The 25,905-nt window shown below is 35.1% G+C and overlaps 1 protein-coding gene across 3 annotated transcripts in view; it reads left to right on the forward strand.

The window, feature by feature from the left end:
* The window catches only part of Wdr37 (WD repeat domain 37), a 171,004-nt gene that overhangs the window by 133,049 nt on the left and 12,050 nt on the right, over positions 1 to 25,905 (forward strand). For 2 of the 3 annotated variants that reach the window (XM_089253993.1, XM_089253995.1), the window contains exons 9-11: positions 7,916 to 8,098; positions 9,075 to 9,213; positions 23,834 to 23,968. In XM_089253993.1, coding sequence (XP_089110119.1) covers positions 7,916 to 8,098; positions 9,075 to 9,213; positions 23,834 to 23,968 — 457 coding nt within the window. The remainder of the gene's footprint in view (positions 1 to 7,915; positions 8,099 to 9,074; positions 9,214 to 23,833; positions 23,969 to 25,905) is intronic. The other variant, XM_089253994.1, reaches the window with a different exon arrangement.

Raw genomic sequence — 25,905 nt, forward strand, 5'->3', positions numbered from 1 at the left:
TTTATCAATTCTCCTGATGATGCCAACCACTAGTGTTGGGGAAACGTTGAGAACAAACTCAAACGGACGACGGTCTTCGAACCCGAAAAAACAATTTTTATCAAATGATGGCCGCGAAAACCTTATCAACTATTTATATACAGTATGTTAAATCAAATTCAGATGATGATCAAGAGTAAACTGAAAAAGAAACACTTATCATTTTAAATATGAAGTGGGTAAATTCTTGTAAAAGAAGCAAGATCAAACGTTCAAAAATGCTTAAAACTGAATAGAACAAAAGCACTACTTACTTGTATCAGCGGAAAATACAAGAAAAATAATTACTTTCTAAAGAGTGTTTCAAGAGTCTTCTTTAGTGATTTTTTTAAATTAATGATTACCATGCGTACAAGCTAAATCTAAAAACACTCATTTTCAAATTATTTTTGAAATCTGAAAGGCCTCTCATTTGTTGATGTTGTAGAGAATGTAAAAATATCAATATCAAGAAGTCTCTCAAAAAAATTTTGTTATTAAAAATTAAAAAAATATATATATTTCTTCTAGAGGAAATCTCTATGTATTTTGTACCTTCAGGGTGGGGGAACAACCCTTTCTTCTAAGCTGAGATAACACTGTTTTTTGAAGTAAAAAGTAATTTTGTGTACGCTACCATGTGTATGTATATAAAAATTGTGTATTTTATTTACTGCCAAAATTTTAAAGTGCTACAAAACTAATAAATGCTGCTACAAAAACAACATTTTTGCTGCTATCAAAATAATTTTTTCCTGCTACAAAAATCAAATTTTCATTTTCCACCCCTGCTCTTACTAAACGATACTGGTGTCTTGTTGACACACACAAAACAATTGATTGACGGTGTATTAATAACTCATTGCCCATCCTATCCGCCCCATTAAAAATTTTTTAACACTTCAATTATATCTGAGGATGATGTCACTCTCTGTTATTTATATGAAGAATTTTAACAGCTGCCTGATGTGAAGATATATTTTTAGGAAGGAGAGAAAATTCAACTGCCTTTGTGAGGAATCGAACCCTGAATTGGGTTCGACCGTCCATGTACGGTCCTGTTCAGTGCACACGAGCTCCAAGGAAAGATCAAGATATTCGTTGCTTTTGTATTCTAGTGGTCTAGGGCGTTCACCCGAAAAGTAAAAGGACATGGGTTCGATTCCCCGCAAAGGCAGTTGAATTTTCTCTCTTTTCTAAAAATATATCTTCGCATCAGCCAGCTATTAAAAACCTTTGTACTTCAATTACATCCCCTCGTCACCTGTGTTCCCCCAATGTAAACATGTCTTTCTTAATAGCTCAAGCCTTTTGTACTAACCAGAGCACATGTAGCTCTTCTCTGCACCAACTCCACCAAGTTTATATCCCTCTATAGGTAAGGTCTCTAAACCCTAATGACATACTCTAGTCCAGGACGAAAATTTTGAAGACTTTGATCATATCCCCTGACACCCCAGGTTCAGTGTGAGACAATTCAGTGCAGCGACAATTCAGCAGGAGACAATTTAGCAAAGTGACGATTCAGTGCAATGATTGAGTTTTCTAAACAAAAATTCCCATCCCAATTTTTCCAGGCTTAGGACTGGCATACTTTCAAAATGCTGAGGGGCTTGACTCCTGATTCCAGCTTTTTCAAAGCTTGGTACACTTTAATGTAGGAATCTATTTTCCATGGGGACATACACAAGTGGAAAAATTTGCTCGTATTTCACTGCATGAATGGTATACAGCTGTTGAAATAATTTTGGTGTAGATTTAAAAGTCCATCAGAAAATCTGTTCAGTCTTATAATTATAAATTATATTATAAAGTTTTTTTCCCCTTAAGCTGAATCATCTGCGCTGAATTGTCTCACGTTGAACTGTCGTAGATCCTGACATCTGCGCTCTTCCATCGTAAACATACTCAAAAAATGAAGTCTCTCTTCATAACTCAATCCCTATGTGCCAACAAGGACTCACATAGTTTTCTGCAGCCCTTCATCCAAGTCTATGTCCCTCTGTAGGTATGGTCTTGAAAACATTACAGCATACTCCAGTCCTGAACGAAGTAAGCCTCCAAAAAGCAGAAGAATGAAGTTGGAAATGAAACTGAGCATTCTATTTTTGTTTAACACTGCAGAAAATAAAAGTTTAAATTGTACCCTGAGACTTATGCAGTTATCTTTGGTTCTACCTATCGCGTAAGTCCTGGCTATTATTGTGTGTCTTTTTCTGTATAAAATAATCAGGGATCACATGTAACCATATATAGATTCACAGATAATTAAGCTTTGAATCCTATTAAGAGATACCTGCTGAAGTTTTGCAGGTGTGGGTGTGTGTAGATAAAATAATGTCAGGACTACCACCGGACTTATCCTGTTGCTGAGATCTCTTCCAGCCCAACTTTGAGTCTGGGACAGATTTGATTAACCATGACTTACACAAATTTTTTTTTTTTTTGGAAAATACACATTTTTCAAATTCAAGCATAATCACAGGATAATTGATGAATTTGTAATGATTATTAAGTTATAATCAAGTAAGAATTTTTTTGTTGATCTGTATGTGTACTGAACTACACTGATCTTTGAAAGTCTACAGTGTAAGCTGGGGAAGTGGTTAAAAATGAAAACTTGAAGTGAAACTGCAGTGATTTTCAGAAATGTTATTCCAAGGCTTGATGTGGCATCTCCCATTTTTGCAGACCGATTGTGATTTCGTATCTGAAGTCCTACTTTATTGCCAGCTTTAAAAAATTCATTAATGCTCATGAATGATAACTCACTGAGTCTGTGTGCAACTCTTAATCTTTTTTTCTTGTCTCAGAAACCAAGGTCTTATGAATAACGATTGAAGCATACTACACACGACATACGTTTGCACAGATTTCAGGAGCGGGACCTACAATTTATTGCCAATTCCGAATGGCACTAGTGTTTATGTCTTCGTATGCAAAATTGTGTCCGATTTATGCAGTTATCATTGGTCCTACCTATCGCGTAACTCCTGGGTTTTACTTTGTATTTTTTCTGCTTGAAATAATCAGGATAACATGTAACTATACGTAGATTCACAAGTAATTAAGCTTTTAATACCAACTCCTGCTTTTTCAAGGATACACATCATTTCTATCTTAATTTAAACAATACTCTTCCATCTGTTGAAAGATCTCTTTCAAGAGTTGTTATGGTACTGAAATTTTTATTTAACCCTTTGAGGGGCACTACATAAAAAAAATTTTTTTTGGCCGAACTCACTTCATATACTTGATACATAGGACTCATATAAATGTATTTTGCAACTATTCTTTTATTTTCATCAAAATCCAGCAAACAACAGGTGGTCGCATAGCGGGGACACCGCACACCTAGAACACTGAAAGCTTCCCTAGGATGTAATGCAGGAAAAGCAACATTTTCTTTAAAAAAAATTCCCTTTCCACCGATTTTGTAGGCCAAAATGACCAACATAAGCATATTGATAGCTGGTACATCTCTTTCAATGAGATGGCAGTGTAGATTTTCCTTCTTGAGTGGCATATAAATTTGTTCGAAATGCTAAATTTCCCATCAGTGGCACTGAAAAAAAGAATGAGAACATCAAGTTTGGCGATGTATCCGGCATTGGTAGAATTTCCTGAGATGATCCCACTTTTTCCTTGAAATTTGGGTTTTTGTTTTTCTCCCAAACCATATGAAACCATATGAAATCGTCGAGAAGATCCAGGCATTGGGCAGTGTATACATCAGCATCATTTTCGTCATAATCCATGCAATAAGCTTTGTTTTATTTTCTTTATCTGGGGTAGCATCAGATGCATTAGACTCCGGATCAGAGAGAAGCTCTGAAATTAGTATAATATTGCTTCCTCTATGCTAAGGAATTTTATAGGCATTTCACCACCAATAAAAGTAATAAATGCACAATAATTGGGGGGGGGGGGACTCAAGGCAAAATAAATTCCAGAAAATAAAAATTAAAGGAATAGAGAGAGAGAGCATAGAAAGTAGTCGTCAAAAGAAAAAGCTGCTCTAAAACCACTAGAATGAAAGAATGGTTATGTGCTGGACAAAAAATAACATATGTTGTGTCTTCCATTCTAACCCCCGAAACTCCTCCACAAATACACATCTGAGATGTTTCAACACCATGGCTGCTGTCACCCATTTTCTAGTAAACAAGAAAGAGGGGAGAAAATGAAGAAAAACAAGGTCGCTTCGTCTCCGAGAGGTGATTTCACACTGACGTCACTTGGTGTATCTCATTGCTCTAGGTGTGCGGTGTCCTCAGTATAGAACCACTTTTTTAAAACTTCAATAATTTGATTTTAAACTATTCTTAAGTTAATTGAATGGCGTGATTTCAACAAATAGGGCAAAATCTATAAAAAACCATCATCAATTTTTGAAAAAAAAATTTTTTTTATTAGGAAATAAATTTTAAAACAAGTACCATAAAAATAGAGAAAATGGCAGATTTTTTTACCACTTGCAAAACAGAGCCAGTATGATGCTGCCATCTCTGACAGAAAATCTAAATCTTAAGCTATATAATAGGATTTAAATGATTACTGTGCGGAAATTAGTTTTTTTAATGGAATTTTGAAAAGGTGGTTTTGCTATGGGAAACCGCGCCGGAAAGGGTTAATGTAAACTGAGGCAAATGGAACTGCTTTTTTCATTAGTTCAAGCTCAACCTAGCACCTAGGTTGAAGAAGTCGACGAAAGTTCTAGTGTTTTAATCACATTTTCTTTCATGTCTCTTTTTTAAGATTAATTTTTTAGTGGGGAGCATTGGTTCCACCTTGCTCAAGAAGGCAAGTGAAACATGCTGATTATTTTTTTAAACCATTCATAAATGAAAGAACTTCAAACAGAGGGGAAAAAATCATTTAAACCATAAAAAGCCCAAACATTTTATTATTTTGGTATAAAAAGCTAATTTACAACTTAAGTATACAGAAAACTCACAAAATGTTAATTACAGTATTTTGGCATATATAAGGACACTTTGTTTTTGCCAAAAATTTGGTCCGAAAAACATATACCATGCTTCCCTGAAAATAAGCACTAGCATGATTTTTCAGGATGCTCCTAATATAAGCTCTAGCTAAAATCGTGAATCAGACACATTTAGAATGTCATTGGAACATGCAATGTATGTATGGAAACTATATAAAATGATGATGGATTCATTATTTATTATCAGATAAAAATATAAATGAATGATATCATTGAAATTTATAATTTAAATCTATATATATAATTGATTTTCTGTGTGTGTGTTCTATATACAAATCTACAATTTTAGATCGATCGTCATCAAATTTTGCATATATACCAAACGGGACCCGACATGAATGATAGGCTATTTTAAAAGTTTGTCAGAGCTGGGCAACAATGGTTCCCGAACCTCAACAATCACTTTTGGAATGTTTACTTTGGTTACCATGGTTTCCCTAGCAATGCGTTTCAGACATGTATATGGCTTTACAATGTTAATTACCATATTTTAACATGTATAAGGACACTTTTTGCCAAAAATTGGGTCAGAAAAATTCATACCGTGTTTCCCCGAAAATAAACCCTAGCATGATTTTTCAGGATGCTCCTAATACCTACCCTGAAAATAAGCCCTAGCTAAAATCTTCAATCGTACACATTTAGAATGTCATTGGAACACACGATGGATGTATTGATCTATATAAAATGTTAATGGATTTATTATTATTTATTATCAGATAAAAATATAAATGAATGATATCATTGAAATTTATACTTGAAATCTATATATATGAAATTGATTTTCTGTGTGTCTGTGTTCTATATATAAATCTACAATTTTAGATAGATCATCATCAGATTTTGCATATATACCAAACGGGACCCAACATGAATGATAGGCTACGTTAAAAGTTTGTCAGAGCATAGCTGGGCAAATGCCTGAAAGGGGCAAAAAAATGTCAGGCAACAATGGTTCCTGAGCCTCAACAATCACTTTCGGAATGTTTACTTTGGTTACCATAGTTTCCCTAGCAATGTGTTTCGGACATGTATATGACTTTACAATGGTTTGTCACTTCTCTGATGCTGTCAGTATTATGTATAATAATTTATTCCTTTATAATGGTTTGTCACTTTTTCAATCCTCCCAGTAATTAAAGAAAACCCTGGGCAGAGCCAGGTATTTTAGCTAGTAAGTTATAATATGAACAAAAAATTAAATTTTCGTAAACACCCAAGCATGCATCTTGGGCAAGAGGTGAATGCTCATGCAAACAGATAAATTTGAGACAAATTTAATGAAAACAAAAGGAATTTCTACTCACTGCGTTTCTAATGATAAATAAAAAAAACAACATATGGCCGGCATTACACTATAAAAGTTTTAGAAAAGTTCTTTTATAAAACTTGAAAAATGCAATCAATAAGCTTATTGGTTATATTCGAACAAATTTAACCGAAACTATATAGGTTGCATTTAATTAAATAGGCTTATTGGTAGTTTCAAGTTTTATAAAATAAAGTTTCTAAAACTTTTATAGTGTAATCTCGGCCTATGGCATATTCGGCTACCCAATGAATGCCGTTGTCATAGGCCAGGATTACACAATAAAAGTTTTATTAAAGATCTTTTATCAAACTTTTATAATGTAATCCTGGCTATAAGTAAACAACCGGTACAGTTCAACGCTGAGGGCCGAATAAAGCGGCAAGTATTTCTGGAGGGCATTGGCACATCGCCTCGTCTAGTCCTGAAAATCTAAACTGAAATTTCTGTTTACTTTAAACAACGATACCCAAACGAAATGTTTTATGAAGTCGCAATCTTTTGCCTACTTTTGTGTAACCATCATTCAAAAAAATTTTCAAAAATATAGAGTTATCATACTAAAAAATAAGTCTTATCATGATTTTTTAGGATCCTCTTAATATAAGCAGCCCTACCACGAAAATAAGTCTCAATGCATTTTTTGAAGCAAAATTAATATAAGACCGTTCCTTATTTTCGGGGAAACACATTAGGAGGGGGTTTCTGATATGTGGATAGTATTATAGATATATCTTTTCAACTTTTTTCCAAATTTTTAAGCCTTTAAAATTAGGGCTGTGGGGGGGAGGAGTTGTTCCTTAATACACGTTAAAATTTGGTAATAACTTTGGAATGTAGAAAACTCTTAATGTAGAAATATCACCCCTCCAATATTATTTGACATTATATGAGGCAAGTGAGAAGAGAAATGTGAAATTTACAAAAATACGAGGTATGGGGGTTAGTGTAAATGCATTGGTTTCTACTTGCCTCAGCACAGTCAAAATGTGGGGAAAGTGTAAATCTCTTAATTCCTACTTTACCTAAAAAGATATGATTATATTAAAATAACAGATAAAGTAATTAGAAAGTAAGAAATAGTGGTACTAAAATATTGATATTAGGTCAACTTGCACTTTCAGAAATAGTCAAAATGTAAAGGGCACAACAGGTAGTGCTTTGACCACAAACCCAACTTCTCCATATGAAAGCTGCTTGTATGAGCAGCTACTGTACCAATTATATTTTTACTAAAAAATAGTGTAACTATGAAAGAGAAAAATTTAATTGAAATTCTGCTCAATTCAAGACTAAAGACTTTAATCAAGAATTAAAGACTTTCCAGCTTCCGAAAAATACTATTTTCTCTATTTTATTTATTCATATTTTCATAAATGCATTGAAGCATTTTTTTGCTAAATGCTTCTCAATTTAATACAAATAAACGAAACAAATTAAAGCAAACACAAAATAAATGCCCAACAATATGCCCAGAAAAATTTATTGCAACAGTTATGTAATAAATTTTACATACATGAACAATAAAAATATTTAATTTGTTTATTTTGCATACTCTTTAAATGAATGTTTTCTCTCAGAAGCTGATGGAGCCACCAATGCTCGTGTGCTTAAAGGTCCCACAATTGAGCTACAAGGACATCTTGGTGTTGTTATTGCTGCTGATTGGTTAGCTGGTGGTGAGCAAGTGATTACTGCATCTTGGGACAGAACAGCTAATGCTTATGATGTTCAGACTGGTGAATTGATCACTCAGCTAGTTGGTAATTATATTTCATATGTATTCTGCCCTCAGGGCCATATTTATGTTTTTGTCTCCCTCTCCCATTTCAGTGTAACCTTTTTAAGCCCCCCCCCCCCCACCCATGGCATTACTAATAAATCATAAACAAACAGAAGCAAAAAGAGGTACTGTATGTAGTTGCACCTAAATTTTACTTTTCAGTCCTGTATTTGTATCATATTCCGATTCGTAATGATTGACATAATATAACTGGGAGTGCTCATCCTCCGGCCACAAGCCAAATGTGGCCTGCCAAGGGGTTCTCGAAGAAAGTTATCAATACACACAACGCGATAGCTACACCAGTTTCTTGCTAACGAGTGGAAAATCATATCGCCGCCTATCTGGCCAGCGAACTTGAAAGCTTTGTGCACCTCTGCTATATAACAATGAGTGCCATGTGCAACGTCCCTTATGGGAGTTGCTTGCCCGGTTCGAAATATCCAGTAATTGTAGTAGTAAATGACAAGTGGAAAATTATTACAAATAAACGGTATAGTGTCATTTTTTCTGTGACTTTCATAAACTTTGCATGTTATAAAGCAAAAAACGTGATGAAAATTGGAATTTTTATAGAAAACATTTATTTTTCATGAATATATGTGCTGTTTTTATAAAAATGCACAGAAGTATTGCACAAAGTCAGTAAAATATTTTTTTAAGGTTACAAGTCATTTGCAGCTTTTTCTGATACAGGGTTGATTGAAACAAATTTTTTCTTATTTGTTTTTTTGTCGGCTCCCATAAATGCAATCATGAATAAATTTTCACTGGAAATGGTAAGCACCAACATAAGGTATATATGACCAAAATTTCAGAGCTATTCATTCAGTACTTTTCTAGAAATTCGAGAAAATATCTGAACTCCAAAGTGGACACAGACTTTTGTGGCTATATAGTGTATGTAAGATATGGTGAATGCATGAAAATAGCTCATTTGTTTACCGTTTTTACAGGACATGACCAAGAATTGACCAATACATGCGCTCATCCTTCTCAACGTCTCGTAGTTACCTCCTCAAAGGATACTACATTTCGCTTGTGGGATTTCAGAGAAGCTATACATTCTGTCAGTGTGTTTCAAGGTCATACAGAGTAGGTTAATATATTTCATCAGCAATTTATTTATACATATAATATATATATTTTCATCAAAACTATTTGCAATCTTTTACATTTAGGTCTCTTCTAATTTTTCTTTTTTTCCCTGTCTGATCCAGTTTTTTCTAGCCAACTTTCTGATCTTGTTGCTCCATGTCATTTAGGAGTCATCTCCTTGGACATTTAACCTTCTGCAGATAACAATATTTAGTAGTCTATCTATTGTTCTGCTTTCTGTCATGATTAATATATGTCAAGTCATTTTTATTTCAAATTTGTTATTCTCTTTGTGCAATCATTTAGATTTGCTTGACTTCTTATCCAAATGATTTGTTTTGCCTGCTCTTGTAATTCATTAATACATAGTCTTGATTGTCCAATCACATGCAGCCATTTGGATAAAATTATGTTTGTGTCCAAAATCTTTGAAAAGCCTGATTTTAACACTTCAACAAGCTCAGAGTAATCTATCGTGATTTTTTATGTCATTTATATATATATATGCTCAATCTTTTGCTTTTTCTCTATAAAATTTCTAAATATTTTACATTCATTAGTTTTATAGAAAATCAAGTTTTCATACTTAATTTTTTTAATTTCATTAAATAGTTTAATTTGATTTTTAAATTTTTTAAAGCATACTGTTATTGTTTGATCTGGAACAAAAAAAATCTCTTTATGCTTCTTCCATATCTCTGTTTTTGAACACAATCTTAATTTTCAAGGCAAAAGTTTTGAATGTGTCTCTTCTGCAGATACATTTTCACACCTAAATTTTTTGTACTTCTTTTGTTAGTTCTTGTATAATTTTTCAAATTCATTCAAATTACTGCTGATAATGACAATGCCATCAGCAAAACCATAGATATTTGAATAAGTCTCTATTTATTTTAATTCCTTTCTTATCCTAACACTGTTCTCTAAATATTTCTTCTAAACAATGAATGATTTTGCTGAAATTGTGTAACACCTTCTCTGAATCCTTTTTCAAATTTTATTTTTGCTCTTCTTGAATTCAAATGAACGTTTGTAATTGCTTTGTTGTAGATCTTAATCAAGGTACGACACCCAAAAGATATTGGGCACTGTGATTCATCAGGGAGCATATGTGAGATGACGGCATCCAGTCCTTGAGGCCCAGCATTAACAGCTAACACAATTGGCTTTTGTGGGTCACAGTGAACAATAATTTTGTCTGACCCAACTTCTTTGATCTTTTTTGAAGATTTCTTCTCATTCTTTTTGACCATTTGAATTTGATATCCTTTTTTATGAGATCATGTAAAGGTGCAGCAATTGCAGATAGTTGAGAAAATATATTTTGCATAGAATTTTAGCCATTCTGAGAAAAAATTTCAGTTTTTCCACATGAGAAGGTCTTTGAATTTTCAAAATAGCTTCCACTTTGGCACTGGATTTCTTCACACCATCTAACAAAATTTAAATCCTAAATAGTTGACTTCTTTGGTAAAAATTCACACTTCTTGGTATTGATATGTAATACATTCTCACGTAAGCGTTGGAAGACAGTTCTCAACTTGCAGAGTAACTCATGCTCTCACACACATATTCAGCAGCTAACAGAATTTCATCGAAAAAATGCATAGTTCTTCAATGGAGATACTTAGCAAAATTGAATCAATCATCAACAGGTATGCTGTGATATGCAGTACGAATGTCCATTTTTGCAAAGATTTTTCCTTTGGACAACTTTGGCAAACAGATTCTCCATTCTTGGTACAGGATACTGTGGCACTTGTAATTGAGGGTTGGTTGACTTATGAGAACAGTCAGCACAAAGTCTAAGAGAACCATCCAGTTTCTTAACTGGAATTACTGGTTTAGCGAAGTCTAAAGTTTTTACTCTTTGCAAAATACTTTCCATTTCAAGGTGCTGTAACTCCTTTTCCATCATGGGTTGTAATGCATAAGGAACAGATCAAACCTTCTGGAAGATTGGCTGTGAATGCTCTTTGAGAACCAATTTAGCAGTGTAATTAGATGCTTCTCTGGAAGTTGCAGCAAAAATATCTTTGTACTTGTTAACCAGATCCAAAACAGCTTCCTTTGTAGCTTAAAATTTTGTGTTTTCACTTGGTGGATGTTTTCATACTTCAGCAACAGAGAACATATCCATTCACGTCCAAGTATTGAAGCAAAGTCTTGTTCCACAATATAAATAGGCTGTTCCATTAGCTGATTTTTATATGCAACAGTGTCTTTGACAACCCCATAGGAACAATAATATTCTGACTGTATGTGTGAAATTTAACATTTGTCTTGCTGAGAGGCTTTTCCAAAATTTTGTTGAAATGTGGGATAGCTCAATAGAACCTTTGTCCTACCAGTGTCAATTTTCATCATAACTGGATGACCTTCAATTCATACTGTAGTAAGCAGTGAATGATTTGACTTTTTATGTGATTCAAAGGAAAAGTCTCATAGACATCCTCTAACTTATACAGTTTAGATTTACCCCGGCACACTTATTGAACATGACCTTTGTTCCCCTCACACAATTTATAATAAAGATTTTTTTCTTTCCTGCCAGAAGGAGTCTTGTGTTTTTCATCTCCACAACAATAGCACTGTATTTTCATTATAGAAGGAGCTTAGCCTTTGGTAACTTGGCCTTAGCTTTCTTGTTTACCTCTTGGGTTGTAGATGGCTTTAGTTCATTTATGGACTTGAAAGCAGTGTTCTTTGAATGAAGAATGTCTTGAATACTTGACTGTGTTTGCTCATTTGCCAAAGCGACTTTGAGAACCTTATCCAGATCAGGATCATCTTCATTGAACATTCAATGGAGCATGATTTTGTCCGATAACCTACTTATATATATATATATGAAAATGTCTCTGAGCATTGCAATGTACTGCATAATGACCCCAGGTTCTGATCTGGAGAATTCAATGCAATTGGTACACAATGAGAGAGAGACAAATAAATCGAGAGAAATTTTAAGTGAAAATTAGTTTATTAACAAATTTAAAAAAGTTATTTGAACAATTAAGCAAATCAACCATAAAAGAATTTCAAGATCTCATACCAGTCCCCGCATACAAGTCCCATGTATTATCACAGCCCGAGGAGGCAGTCGTAACCTGTTGACTGTGTTCCAATCATATGTCAATGACCTTGAAAGGCACGAGCAAGGTAGCAATCTGACGACGGAGATCCACTTAACAGGAGGGTGTGGGGAGACAGGAAGCCAGTAAGCCTGATGGCAGAAGCATAGGCGTCGAGTAGTAACAAACAAGACGATGGCTGATTAAGACCAAGGCCAAGTGTGACAATCAATGTTGGGTGAGAGAACGGACGACTGATAGTGGTTATTGGCAACAGGCAAGGTGACGGCCGAGTATAACCAAGACTCAAGTATGACGATCGACATTGGACAGGAAAGCGGATGACTAGTACCACAGCATGATGATCTTGAGAAGATGTGACACTCCGGAACCAGCCAGGGACGTTCACAGCACTTGAACTTGTTACTATGAAGTCAGTATACTGCTGGAAGGAAGTATGAACGACTCACAAAGAGCCGACCATTCAAGACTTTAGCTTATATGGAAGACGAATGAATGTGTCTTGACAGTCAGGACCCCAAGTATTTATACCTATAAAGGAAGTGTGGTACGGCCCAACTCCAGGAACCGACCATCTCAGAGAAAATTCGTCAGAACATGACCAATATAGAAAAACAGTATAACAAATTTACATAAACAATGACATTGAATTTTGAGAAACTACATTACCAAAGTAGCTATAGTAACAAACAAAATGGTGATGTGATCAAGATCGCACATTTTTCTTTTCAGTTTATGAATAATGAGAATATTGCAGATTTTTATCTAACCGTGCATGGTTATGAGAGGTAAGAAGACTATAACAATTTCTATTATAAAATTACAAACAGTGACATAGCCAGGGGGGGGGAGCAGAGGGAGCGATTGCTCCCCCAATCGAAATTTTGCCTACATTGGCGCCTATTTTTCTAAATGACTTTTGATCTTTAAAAAAAAACTTTAAAAATATTGACTTTTTCATTTTCTACCTTCATTGACTAAAATGATGAGTAAGGGGGAAAAAAATCTACATTTATATTTGCGCTTCTTGCAGTTTCACAGTGATTGGGTTTGTACTAATCCTTAAGAGAAGAAGGAAAAAAAGAAAGTTGAGGGTTTCAGTACCATTTTTGACGATCGCTCTCAAGCTCTTCATCTGGAAGCATGTTCAGATCAACCTCTGTTCCCCCACCTTTATCAAAGGGCAGAATCTTGCCCGCTTCTAGCTGTAACTTTTTTCTCTTGCTATTGGTAGTTCTCGGTAGAGCTCCTAGAAATACCTTTCGTAGCTATGAGGATATGGAGTTCACGAAAGCTCATTCTGTTCTGAAGGGCCACCAAGAGCATTGACTAAGGCATCTTTTGAGCATTGACTAAGGCGACTAAGGCACGGGAACTTATTATGGAGAGACCACTGAACCTATGAAGTAATGGCTAGGATTCAATCTCCAAGATGTATCGCCTTTCCTTTGGGTGTCTTAGATAGAGCTTGAGCTCCTAGAAATACTAGTTTATGTATGGGTGACTTGGCTAGATTCATAGTGTCTAGAAATGCCACGTTATCTGCTGGTGCCTTGGCAAGAGCTACTAGCTTGTGTATAGGACAGTGTCAAAGACTAGAAAAAGGTGGAAAACTGCTATGAGCTTTTGAACCCTAAAAAGCCCAATATTTTTGGGCCAAAAAAGGGGGTTCTGGAATAGTTTTTCTTAAAGGAGGGTAAATAAAAACCTATAATCTTGGGTCAATAGCGCTCTGCTATGTAGAGAATGGGAGAGGAAATTATAGTCTTCTATATTTGTACAACAATATATTGTACTATATTATACGGTGATAGTGCATAGTTTTACGTTAAAATGTGACTTTTTTAGTAACATTGTCTTTTTTCATAGTGTAGTGTCTCTTTTCTATGAATCATTCTTTGTTTCATCATTATGCATATACAGCAGTGTGCCGAATCGGAGAAATTATTCCCTGGAAAAAGTTATGGGACCGGTGTGTTTGTTAACTCATGACACGTATATCTCCCCTCCAATTAATCCAGTGTTTCATAAACTTTTGGCACCCGTGCGCCCCCCCCATCCCGGTTTCGTCATCAATCCATGACTGACCAGAATAGCCTGATGCAGAGGGTTCTCAAACTTTTTCCCCCGAGGTGCCCCTTTCTTCTATTCAATGGTTATCCGCGAGCTCCACCAGCTTCCTGGAGCTGTTTAACAAAACATATTTTCGAAGAACCTTTGTCAGGGTCACCGCTCCATGGCGCATTTGATAAAGATTGGCGGTGCACAGTTTGAGAATCCCTGGCCTAATGTAAAAAAAACCCACTACTAAGTACTGAATAAGCACGCATCAATTCACTAACGCGTTGAGACGTCCCTCAAAAAAAGGGGGCGATGAGCCACGAGCACACACACTTTGAGAATCCGTTAATATATTTCTGAAATAATATAAATGCACTATATATACTCATCACTTTTTAAAGCAGAATTCCGGGCATTATTTGTTTCTTTATTTCCCACAACAGCACATAGGTGGTCCACGCATGGTCGTCTTACGGACATCAAAGGGACTTTTCTAAGGCCCTCTACCTGTTCAGAAATTCCTGCCTAGCAGTTCACTCTCAAAAAATTTTAACTGGATCTCATCTTCATGAAGTCCCTTTTGCACTTGAGGCACCTGGAATTGCCCATGTATTACAAGGAAAGTTTAAAAGTAACTGAAAATACATACATAATAGTATTTCAGAAAAACAAAGTGTCCACGAAACGTTGAATCTACTCTTAAAAAATTATTTAGTGTTTTTTTCAATTAGCGCTTGTCCGAGGGCTTATGATACTTTCTAATATGAACTATGGCATCGTGAGGTTTGCCGGCACTTACCTGAAGGCTCTCTGGTCAAATTATGAGGGGCAAAATACAAGAACTTATTAGTCCAGAGGGTTCTTAAACTGTCGGTCACCAACCTTTGCCGGGGATACCGCGGAGCACCCTGAAGATTTTTCAAAGAGAGTTTTTTGTTAAACTGCTCTGGGGAGCCGCGGGCAAACATTGATTAAAGTAACGGGGCACAGCGAATGGAAAAAGTTTGAGAACCCCTGCGCTAGTCTGTGTACAATTCATCACTCATATATTTTCATTCTTCTCTGATTTGTTATAAAACATCGTATGAATTTATTTCACAAGAAATACATATACTATGCACAATGCATTTTTAAGTTTTTCAACTTCAAGCAGAAGTCCTCTTTAAATAGTATCTCCACAGGAAGTGGGTAGATAATAAAACATAAAAAATATTTCAATCGATTCATACGCCTGCCACTTTTACTTGGATTTGGAAGATGAGCAGTGGCATTACAAACACGCCTCAGAGATACTTAAATAGATTACGGACACATACAACAATTTCTGGCGCACACTAATTTGTTTGAAGCAGTGGTTCCTAAACCTTTTTGGATTCAGGCCACCCTCTACTTGTGTATCTGCAATCTAGTAATATATGATAACCACTGCGATCGTGTGGGCATCATGATAGATTCATCCCGGTTTGAACCCCACTAGTGGCACAGTGGCAGTTGACTGAAGCGAGTCTTTTTTTTTTTTTTTTCAATTTCTAGGTACGAATGTGCTAATCGATCTTTCGTTTCAAAAGCCTTCATGCAGAAAGCAGGCAGGCTTTCACCGTGGTAACCGCTGCATAACACAAAACTTCCGGCATATGCCAGTTTTACTTCTAATATGGAAGACACGTGGCAAAACTTGTGAAACTGAAACCATGCATAACTATGACATTATATATACGTTATAGTCACGTACATTGGCATACGCAAAGGGGGGGGGTTGGGGTTTTCTGCATACGTCTAAAATGGTCAAGCATAATATAAGAAAGAACTTTCTGTTATGTCTTAGAAGTACATGCACGATTGAGTAGAAGTAGTGTACATGTGATACGTGCATACGATATGTGTGTTACATGATAAAAGCGATTAAATGGAAGCATGAAGATTTCTCTGTACTGTTCATATCTCGGAATAATTTTAGAGAAAGAGAAAATTTTATTTTATATTCTCCTATACATCATTTTTTATATTTTAATCTAAATTTTTTTCAACTACCTTTTAGGGTGACTTCCCAGTTGTTTTTAGTGTTTGCATTTGTATGAGTACACAAAACATAAAATGGAATTTAAATTTTTTTTAAATTAATTAAAAAATTAAAATACATTGATCAATTGAAAGGTACTTAATTTAATTTCAAAAATAACATGAACTGGAAACAAAATAAATTTGATTTTTTAAATTGGGAAATTTAAAGTTCTTTCCACTAATGCATAATTTTAAGTTTGTGCCTTAAGCATGAACAAAAAATGGCGCCTTTCACAATTTCGCTCACCCACAGACCAAAACCTGGCTACGCCACTGATTACAAATATGTAACATGTTTCAAAACTGAAGAATAGAGGTGGGTCTTTCAATTTCTTCAGGGGTTCCCCAACTATTGTTACAACATCACCTTCAATCAATCTTCCGGGTGGAATGGCAAGATGGCCTAATGCTCAACTTGTAACTGGAGATGCTTTCTCCTTCCTTCTAAAACCTATTTAAGAATGTATAATGACTTCGAATTACAAGAGGTTTCGGCTTCAGATGGGCTACAAGATGATCTTTGATCGTATCAAAGCATGACGTTTGATGCATTTCTGGATGAAGCAAATTCTTGAAAAGCGAAAATTTGCCTGTCAGCAACAACGTAATGAAACTACCTTTTTCTCTTCTGAGTAGTTATACAGCATAGTCAAAGTTGCAAATTTGTCCATGAAATCTTCTGTCTTCTCTCTCAACATATTTGTTCGAATGTAGCAAAGAGCTGGAAGTGGTGAAAATCCCCAGTAGTTGTACAATCCTCGTGGAGGCCTCCAAATTCTGACAGAGAAGCTCCTGCAAATTGGCCATAGCAATAAGAAAAAAGAAAAGAAACAGATCATCACTGTATCACAACACCACGTACACTGTAAACTGACCTTCGTTACAAATCCCCAGTAGTTGTACAATCCTCGTGGAGGCCTCCAAATTCTGACAGAGAAGCTCCTGCAAATTGGCCATAGCAATAAGAAAAAAGAAAAGAAACAGATCATCACTGTATCACAACACCACGTACACTGTAAACTGACCTTCGTTACATAATACTGCGTAGAGTGAGAACCGACTGCACCATTTTGTGGTGTATTTGGATTAGAGAAGACAAAGAATTAAGACTAATTAAAAATGGCAAAGTGAAGACATGTCTGTTCTGTGCGGAACATTTTACTAGACTGAATGTGAACAACATTTTCATGTTGCCCCCCACTGGGAACTAAATCATAGAAAAATAGTAATAGCAAACTAAACAATCAATATCAAACATTCATCGATAAATATCATAGATACGGTACATGTATATACAGAACCTTTATAAATCAGTGGCAGACCATATCTTTTCTTTTTTCAGCCTTACCTACTCAACAAGGCACTATTCTTTTTAGTGTCATTGTGCTGTTCTCCTCTATACATGATCGTTTAGTTCTGATATTGCAAACATTTACATATTTTCCCATAACAATTATACATACCAAGTTTCATTGAAATCCATGCACATGCCAAGTTTTGTTCAAATCCAAAGTTTTCTTCTTGGTTTGGTTTTTTTCTGACCGGGAGCAGGGTAGGCCAATTTAAATCACTTGAATTTTTTTTAAGTTATTGATTTAAATCACCAAATTTAAATTTCATCTTTTTCTTTATTTCATTGCTCTGGTATGGTAAGCATGCCAATTATTGAAATATGGTAAAGTTCTAGATTAAAAGAAATATAAGAGATCTGGTAAATATAGACTTGAACCTAATCCCTATATACAGTGCAGAAAGATAGCTGTTCTATTTCTAGATATAATTGCACTAAGTATTTGTAATGCATTACAATGGGGCACTAGAGTTCCCCTGATAAAAAACAGGAATTAGTTTTCTTATATGCCTTGAATTCTGTGCCATAATTGCTGATTTAGAATAATAATAGATGTTGTAGCAACATAAATGCAGTTGGACTTTAAATTTTAATTTGAAAAGTGAAAAAAATCGATAGTTAGCTCATTTTTTTAACAAAAATTTATTAAATCTTTAAAAGAATAAAAATGTGTAAATTATTAAGTATTGTAGAGCCTCAATATATATTCTTATATGTATCATTATTATTACTTTACTTTGTACATTGGCTCTCTCTTAACAAGCACGCTCTGGTCACGTGAAAGAATCTCAGTACATTCTGTACTGAAACACGAGATGATCACGTGACCGGATGCCCCTTCGGAGGGTCCGAAGGGCCATGTGTGTGAGAACATCAGTTCAGCTCCAGCTCTCACACGAGATGCATCAACGTCGTCTTTCTCTCTCTTAATATATGTACCATGTAAATAATATCTTCTATATAGCATCATAATTAAAGATAATGTATCTACAACTACGTCTAATTCATATGGAGTCAGTTGCGCTACCGTCACCGCTTAGCATTAGCAATTCAGCATTGGTGACCACAGACGTTTAAACGCAAATAATGATGCCTTCTGAATATTCTTCAAAAGACGGCATTACAGTGAGAACAGCAGCAGAGGATTTTTCTCCTAGCAACAGTGGACCACGGAGCATCCTCCCTCATAAGGTCACTTCCACTTGACCTCTTGGTTCTCTTCTCTCTCAAGCAACAGGATGATCTCAACATAAGGGGACAATACCATTCCCCAAGTTTCCAGTGTCGCTCTCCGCCTTCCCCCATTTTGGAAGACAAGCGTTTCTCTCTGGGTGAGGCAATGCGAGCAAGCTTTCCTCCTCAGCCGCATTACAAGTGATGATACCGAATTCGCCGCTCTCGTCGCTAATATGGACTCAGAAACACTACATGCGGTTGCCAATATTGTCGTCAACCCTCCTGAGACCAGGAAATTCCAGGCTCTTTCGGACCGGCTGATACAGGAGTTTGCCGAAACTGAATCGGCCAAAATCAAGAAGTTGCTCACAGAAATTCAACTCGGAGATGATAAACCATCACAGCTGCTACGAAAAATACGCCAACTCTCGGGATCTCGACTAACCGATGATTTCTTAAAGACATTGTGGCTGCAACGTATTCCCACTCAAATCCAAACTGTCCTCTCAATATCGAGTGATGGACTGGATAAAATCGCGGAAATAAGCCAAAATGTATCCGTTTGTGCTGTTTCTCCACCGCCAGATCAAGATGACTTGCGTGCACAAATTGCAATGCTCACCAAAAAATTGGATGAACTTCCCTCTCAACAACGTGGACGTTCACCACATCGAGGGCAAAACAACTTCTTCAAGAGGCATTCGAGTTCCAGAAACAGAAAAAATTCCTCCGGAATGTGCTACTACCATCATCGTTTCAGTAAAAATGCTCGGCGCTGCACTACACCGTGCAACTTCAGCGCACCAAAAAACGAAGGAGCTCCGTCATAGCTGGCATGGCGAGCATGAGCTCAGAGGTTGTTCATCCATGATCGTAAAACGGGAATAAAATATCTCGTTGACACGGGCAGTGAAATTAGTGTCGTTCCGCCGTCAACGATTGCTTCCACCACTCCCTGCTCTACATTTCGTCTCTACGCAGCAAACCAGATGTCAATACCGGCCTACGGTACCAAAAATATTGTTCTAGATCTGGGTTTGTGACAAAATTTTCCATGGACATTCGTCGTCGCCAAGGTTTCGTGCCCTATCATCGGAGCAGATTTTCAGCGCAATTTCAATCTCATGGTAGATTTGAAAAAGCGTTGTCTCATTAGCTCTAGCACATTACTTCATTCCCTGGGATCAGTGCATCAAACGGCTCATCTCTCAATTTCCACAGTGGGCCCATCTCAGTACGAGAAAATTCTTTCTGAATTCCCAGACATCACAAATCGGTGCTTAATAGGCGAACCTGCACCACACGACACAGTTCATCACATAGTGACTAAAGGTCCTCCAACATGTTCTCGACCGAGACGGCTTCACCCTCAACACTTTGAGAAGGTGAAGACTGAATTCGATTTTTTGTTACAACAAGGAATAATTCGTCCTTCAAAAAGTTCATGGTCTTGACCATTGCATATTGTTCCGAAGTCAGAAACATCTATACGACCAGTGGGGGATTATCAAAAATTAAATTCTGTCACAGAGTTCGATTCCTATCCCATCCCATACCTAAGTGATTTCAGCAATGCCCTTCATGGTAAGTCAGTTTTTTCAAAATTAGGTATTTTCAAAGCGTACCATCAGATCCCTATTTTTGAATCTGATATTCCTAAAACAGCGGTGACAACACCATGGGGTCTGTTCGAATATACTAGGCTTTGTTTTGGTTTAGTAAATGCGCCTCAAACATTTATGCATTTCATGCACGAGGTGTTAAGAGGTTTATCTTTTTGTTATGCATATTTAGATGATATCCTCTTATATTCATCATCTGTTGAAGAGCACGAAAATCACCTAAGGCAAATATTTGAGCGTCTACACAAGTATGGCTTGAAACTTAATATTTCTAAATGTGTATTAGGTGTAGATACTTTGGAATTTTTAGGTCATTTAATTACTCCTCTTGGCATTAAACCATTACGTAGCAAAGTTCAAGTAATATTAGATTTTAAGAGACCTGACACAATTTCTGAGTTGAGAAAATTTCTTGGCCTCATAAATTTCTATAGAAGGTTCATAAAACATGCTGCTGAGTCACAAATACTCTTACACGATTTTCTAAAAGGCTCCCGCGGTAAAAAAGATAATCTTAAAATTGAATGGACCGATTCTGCACTCGCAACATTCAATCAATGCAAAGAGCAACTAGCTAATGTCACTCTATTAGCTCATCCTTCCACATCTGCAAAACTTGCACTTCATGTTGATGCATCTGATTTTTCAATTGGTGATGCATTACACCAGGTAGTGGACAATTCTTTGCAACCGCTAGGATTTTTCTCTCGCAGACTCACTCCTGCGGAAACACGCTATAGCGCATATGACAGAGAACTATTGGCTGCATATTCTTCTATCAAATATTTTCGACACATGCTCGAAGCACGTCAGTTCACTCTATTTACAGATCAAAAACCTTTGGTCTATGCTTTTCGGCAGAAGCATGACAAATGCTCGCCTCGCCAAACCAGACATTTGGATTTCATTTCCCAATTCACGAGTGATATTTGTCATATTCCTGGCTCAGAAAACATAGCAGCCGATATAATGTCCCGCATATGTGCTATTTCAATGCCAAGCCCAATTAATTACAATGAAATCGCTGAAAAATCGGCTTAAAGCAGTTCGCCTCATAAATAAAAGCACTTTATAGAAGAAAAATTTTAATCCATGAAGTTAATTCTGGCTCAATGACTTTTGATGTCACATAAACACAGATTTTTAGTGTTCATATTTCTTACTTGTAAATAATTTATTTATTGTTTGTTTATTCATTAATGCTGAATCAAATTTGGTAGATTAGGTGAAAAAGTATGCACTCTTAATTATTAATAAAATTTGTTTTAATTAATAAGCAAGCAGCCATTTAATTTGAATTAAAAAATCCAGTTTTTTTTAAAGTTTTTTAAAAATAAAAAAAATCAGATTTTTTAAATTGAAAAAAAACTCATGATTTTTCATACTTCCGAGAGAGACTGGGAGTATATTTCTTATGTTAGAATTAAAATTAAGAGAAAGTAAACTTTGAATTTAAATCGTTTCCCTTTATTGGAAATTCCAACGCAGGCAATATTATTTAAATTCATTTCCAAGCCAAGAAAGTCTGCTGTATAGATTTCATGATTGGTTCTTTTGAGTATCATTAAGTCTACTAGAGATAATTTGTATATGTTATTCAAATTTTCAATAAAAATTTTATTTGCATAAAAGAAAAAAAGATGCTAGTAAAGGCACTTGAAAAACAAGTACACACCTTTAATTTGTTTGGAAATGTCTATTCCATTATCTAAGTCAGTGATGGGGGCAAACTAGGGCTGTGGGCCAGATGCGGCCTGCTTAGAGGTTCTATCTGGCCGGCTACAGGTTTTAAAATTATAGTATAGTGTATTTTGAATCCTTATTAAGTTTTATAATAAACTAATATTGGCCCACCATTTTTTTTTTGACCTACTCCTAAATAAGTTTGCCCATCACTGATCCGAGTGATTTTCAAAAATACAAAATTTGGCTTGATTAGTCCCATGAATTTTGTCACAATTAATGATATTCTTGCATTTGTCAAATAATGCCTCCCAGATGTTCAAAGTAATTTTTTTGAGGCATGTTTGTTAATTTATTATCAAAATTTGATTCAAAAAGATTACATTAATTTTCATGATAAAACAACTTCTCAGTTACTATTTTCTTAGGTACAATCTATCTCTAATTAGGTACAATCTTGAAAGAACCTGTCCACCAATATAATAGTATACACCACAAGTAACAAATCTAAATTTCTAGAGGATGTTTATTAAATTTAATAGTGAAAGAAATATATAGATATTAAATAACTTTAAATCTATGAGCGATTGAAGCAATATCATGAAAATTAAATTTTTAATGAAACACATGTGACTTCTCAAAAAATTATATACTGTGTGATTTTGCAGAGAGAATAATTTCTCAATAAATATATTTTAAACTAATTTTTGTTTAACTTAATCAATAATAAGACTGAAAAACAAACATGAAATTTTTTGTGCAGGTAAAAGGTTAAGGAGAAAAAAACGTAATTCTTACATTACATAACTTAATACATCTTGATAAGAAATTTTTTTATCGAAAAGTTCACAAATTGCAGAATTTATTGGTTTCTTTATCCATAATGGTGACAATAAAATCCTGCACTTTTTAATTTTATGAAAAGTTGTTTTAGCATCGACATTGCTTTATTCTCAAATTCTAGTCTGTAACAAGGAAAAATATAAGTTTTTCTTTATATGATTGAAAATATTGAGTTTCTATACATGTAAATATTCTATGGGCCAAAAAATTTATGAAAATTATCATCATTGCAATCTTTCTTTTGTTTTACTTTAATTTCCTGCATATAATCCATGGATTAAATACATTTAAAAAATGTTGTTTTTGAAACAACAGATAACATATAGATGCAAGTAGTGGAATCTCAATATCCTGACCAATAGCCCCTTCTATTCATTACCACTAGAAGGGCCAAGCTGGTCATTTTGACTGTTTTTGATCTTCCCGCTACATTTTCGTAACAAACCAGTTTCCTTAGAATGTGAACATATTGGTATTAAGTGATTTATCATTTGGTAGTCAATTTCTAAAAAAGTTTGTTTTTGGAAAGAAAAGAAGTGCTATTTGAAAATTGAATTTCATTATGGAAAGATGTGTTACATACATGGATGCTAAATTCATGTTAAGTTCAAAACTATCCTTGTTTCTTTTCTCTCATGGAGACACTTGTTCCAAGAATCACTATAAAAATTATGTGAATAAAAATCTCCTTTAATTCTAGCTATTTTAATATTTTACTTTTTTTACAGAGCAGTGACATCAGCTACATTTGCTAGTGGTGACAAAGTTGTCTCTGGTAGTGATGACAGAACAGTTAAAGTATGGGATCTGAAAAACATGAGATCTCCTCTCACAACAATAAGGCTTGATTCTCCTGTAAACAGGTGAGTCTATGAAAATTTGTCATTTTATTAATCATAGAAAGCTTTAGTTGAATAAATGAAGAGAGAAAGCGATTTTAGTATGGGATAAAACGTTAAACCCATTTTTTTTTACTTCTAGTTGCAGACTTGGAAAACAATGCATGTGAACCAATAATATTCACGGGGCTGCAGCTAGGAACAAAAATTTACTCAGTCACCCAGCACAAGTATTCATTTTTGTGCCCCAACTCCTAATTTTGAGCAAACAAAGTGTAAACTTTGTGCCCTTCTTGGTCCATCACTTAAAGCAACAGACCCACCTACCACTACCCCTAGTTGTGGCCCTGGATATTCATAAAAGCTTTAAAATATCTTTTCTTTGTTTATTGGATGTCGCTTATAAAATTTTTGAAAAAAATGTTATTATGTAACGTTTTAAGTGGGAAACATTTACAAAATATAGTATATACAGTTGACTTTTGTTTTTACGAACCCATGTGGATGTGAAAAACTAGTTCATAGAATTGAAAGTTTGTAAATAGGAAAGACGTTCACAAAGAAATAGAGTATATTGTTTGGACCAGAAGATTACCTAAAAACATGCAGTTTGTAAATTAGAGGTTCATAAAATCAAATGTTGACTGTAATAAAATATTATATGATGTGTATAAAATATATTGTATGTTGTTTGGAATCCGCAATAAACTGTGGGGGTAGAAAATAACAGTGGTGAGACAAAGATGATCTGGTAAAATCTTGTGCTGTTTTTTGAGAGCAAGTATGCAAATAGGGAGGCGGGTGGGTGGAGGTACTTCTCCATGTGCATGACCTGGGGGCCTGCACAGTGAAAATGCTTCTGCACAAGCAAAATCACTAAATACTGTACTAGTAGCATATGGCATACTGCCATATCCCAAGCAGAAAAACAGGTCCAAAAAAAATAAAAAAATTAAAGGCAATGTTGGTAATAATGTTCGTAATAAGTACATGCATAATCTAAATTTTTATGATCATGGCTCTTTTTTGTTCAACATCGGGATCATGGTTATCCAAAACAATACTTGTAAAGAGTAATTTCACTTCTCTCCTAAATTTTAAAGGACATTTTTGTAAAAAGAAATTTTTTTTTTTTCAGTCAGCAAAAATAAAAATTCAAATTATCATGAATGTTTATACATTCAGCATTTTTTATGGAGGGCTCAGAAGCCAATCAGCGTGAGTTAATAAACATTAAAAATGAGATAAAAGGATTTTTTTTATTCTATGGTCAGTATAAGTGGCACTATCTGCTGTTGCAATATAAAAATAGCGACTTCAATGCTTTGGTAACTGAAAGTTTTAACAATGAAGAGGCACTTGCAATGTGAATCTCATTTTCAGAAAATTGACTTGCACTGATTGGCTTCTGAGCCCTCCATATTTTGAAAACTATTTGTTTTTTGAAGCACTTAATTGAAGCTCTTTATATTAAGAGATGGTATTTTTTAGCCCGAAATATATTGAGAAATTGAATTTTCTGGATGTTATGCCAAAACTAATATTTGGAAAGAAAAGCGATTTGTCTCCTCCGGGAATCGAACCCGTCTCCTTGGATACTGGGCAAGTGCGCTCACCAATACACCAGAGAGACACTTTTTCAATTTCTTATAACACGCATTAGTAGCGTGAAGCACTGAGTGGAGACATAGCAGCCTCCCTTAACTACAGCAATTTTCGTCCCAGTTGGCATTTTTTTATTAAGAGATGGTATTTTTTGAAAACGCTTTTCTTTCTAAATATTAGTTTCTTCATAACATCCAGAAAATTCAATTTCTCTGTTTATTTTGGGCCGAAAACATACTATCTCTCTTAATACAAAAACGCTTTTACAAGGGGACACCAGTATCAATTGGTAAGGGACAATTCAAGGTTATAGTATCGCAGGGAATTTTTCTCTAATAGGGTTGTTAATAGATGGA

The sequence above is a fragment of the Pholcus phalangioides genome, unplaced genomic scaffold (assembly GCF_987345545.1).
Source record: "Pholcus phalangioides strain wild (caught in Gottingen) unplaced genomic scaffold, Ppha-v1.0 ptg000039l_1, whole genome shotgun sequence".
Taxonomy (NCBI): domain Eukaryota; kingdom Metazoa; phylum Arthropoda; class Arachnida; order Araneae; family Pholcidae; genus Pholcus; species Pholcus phalangioides.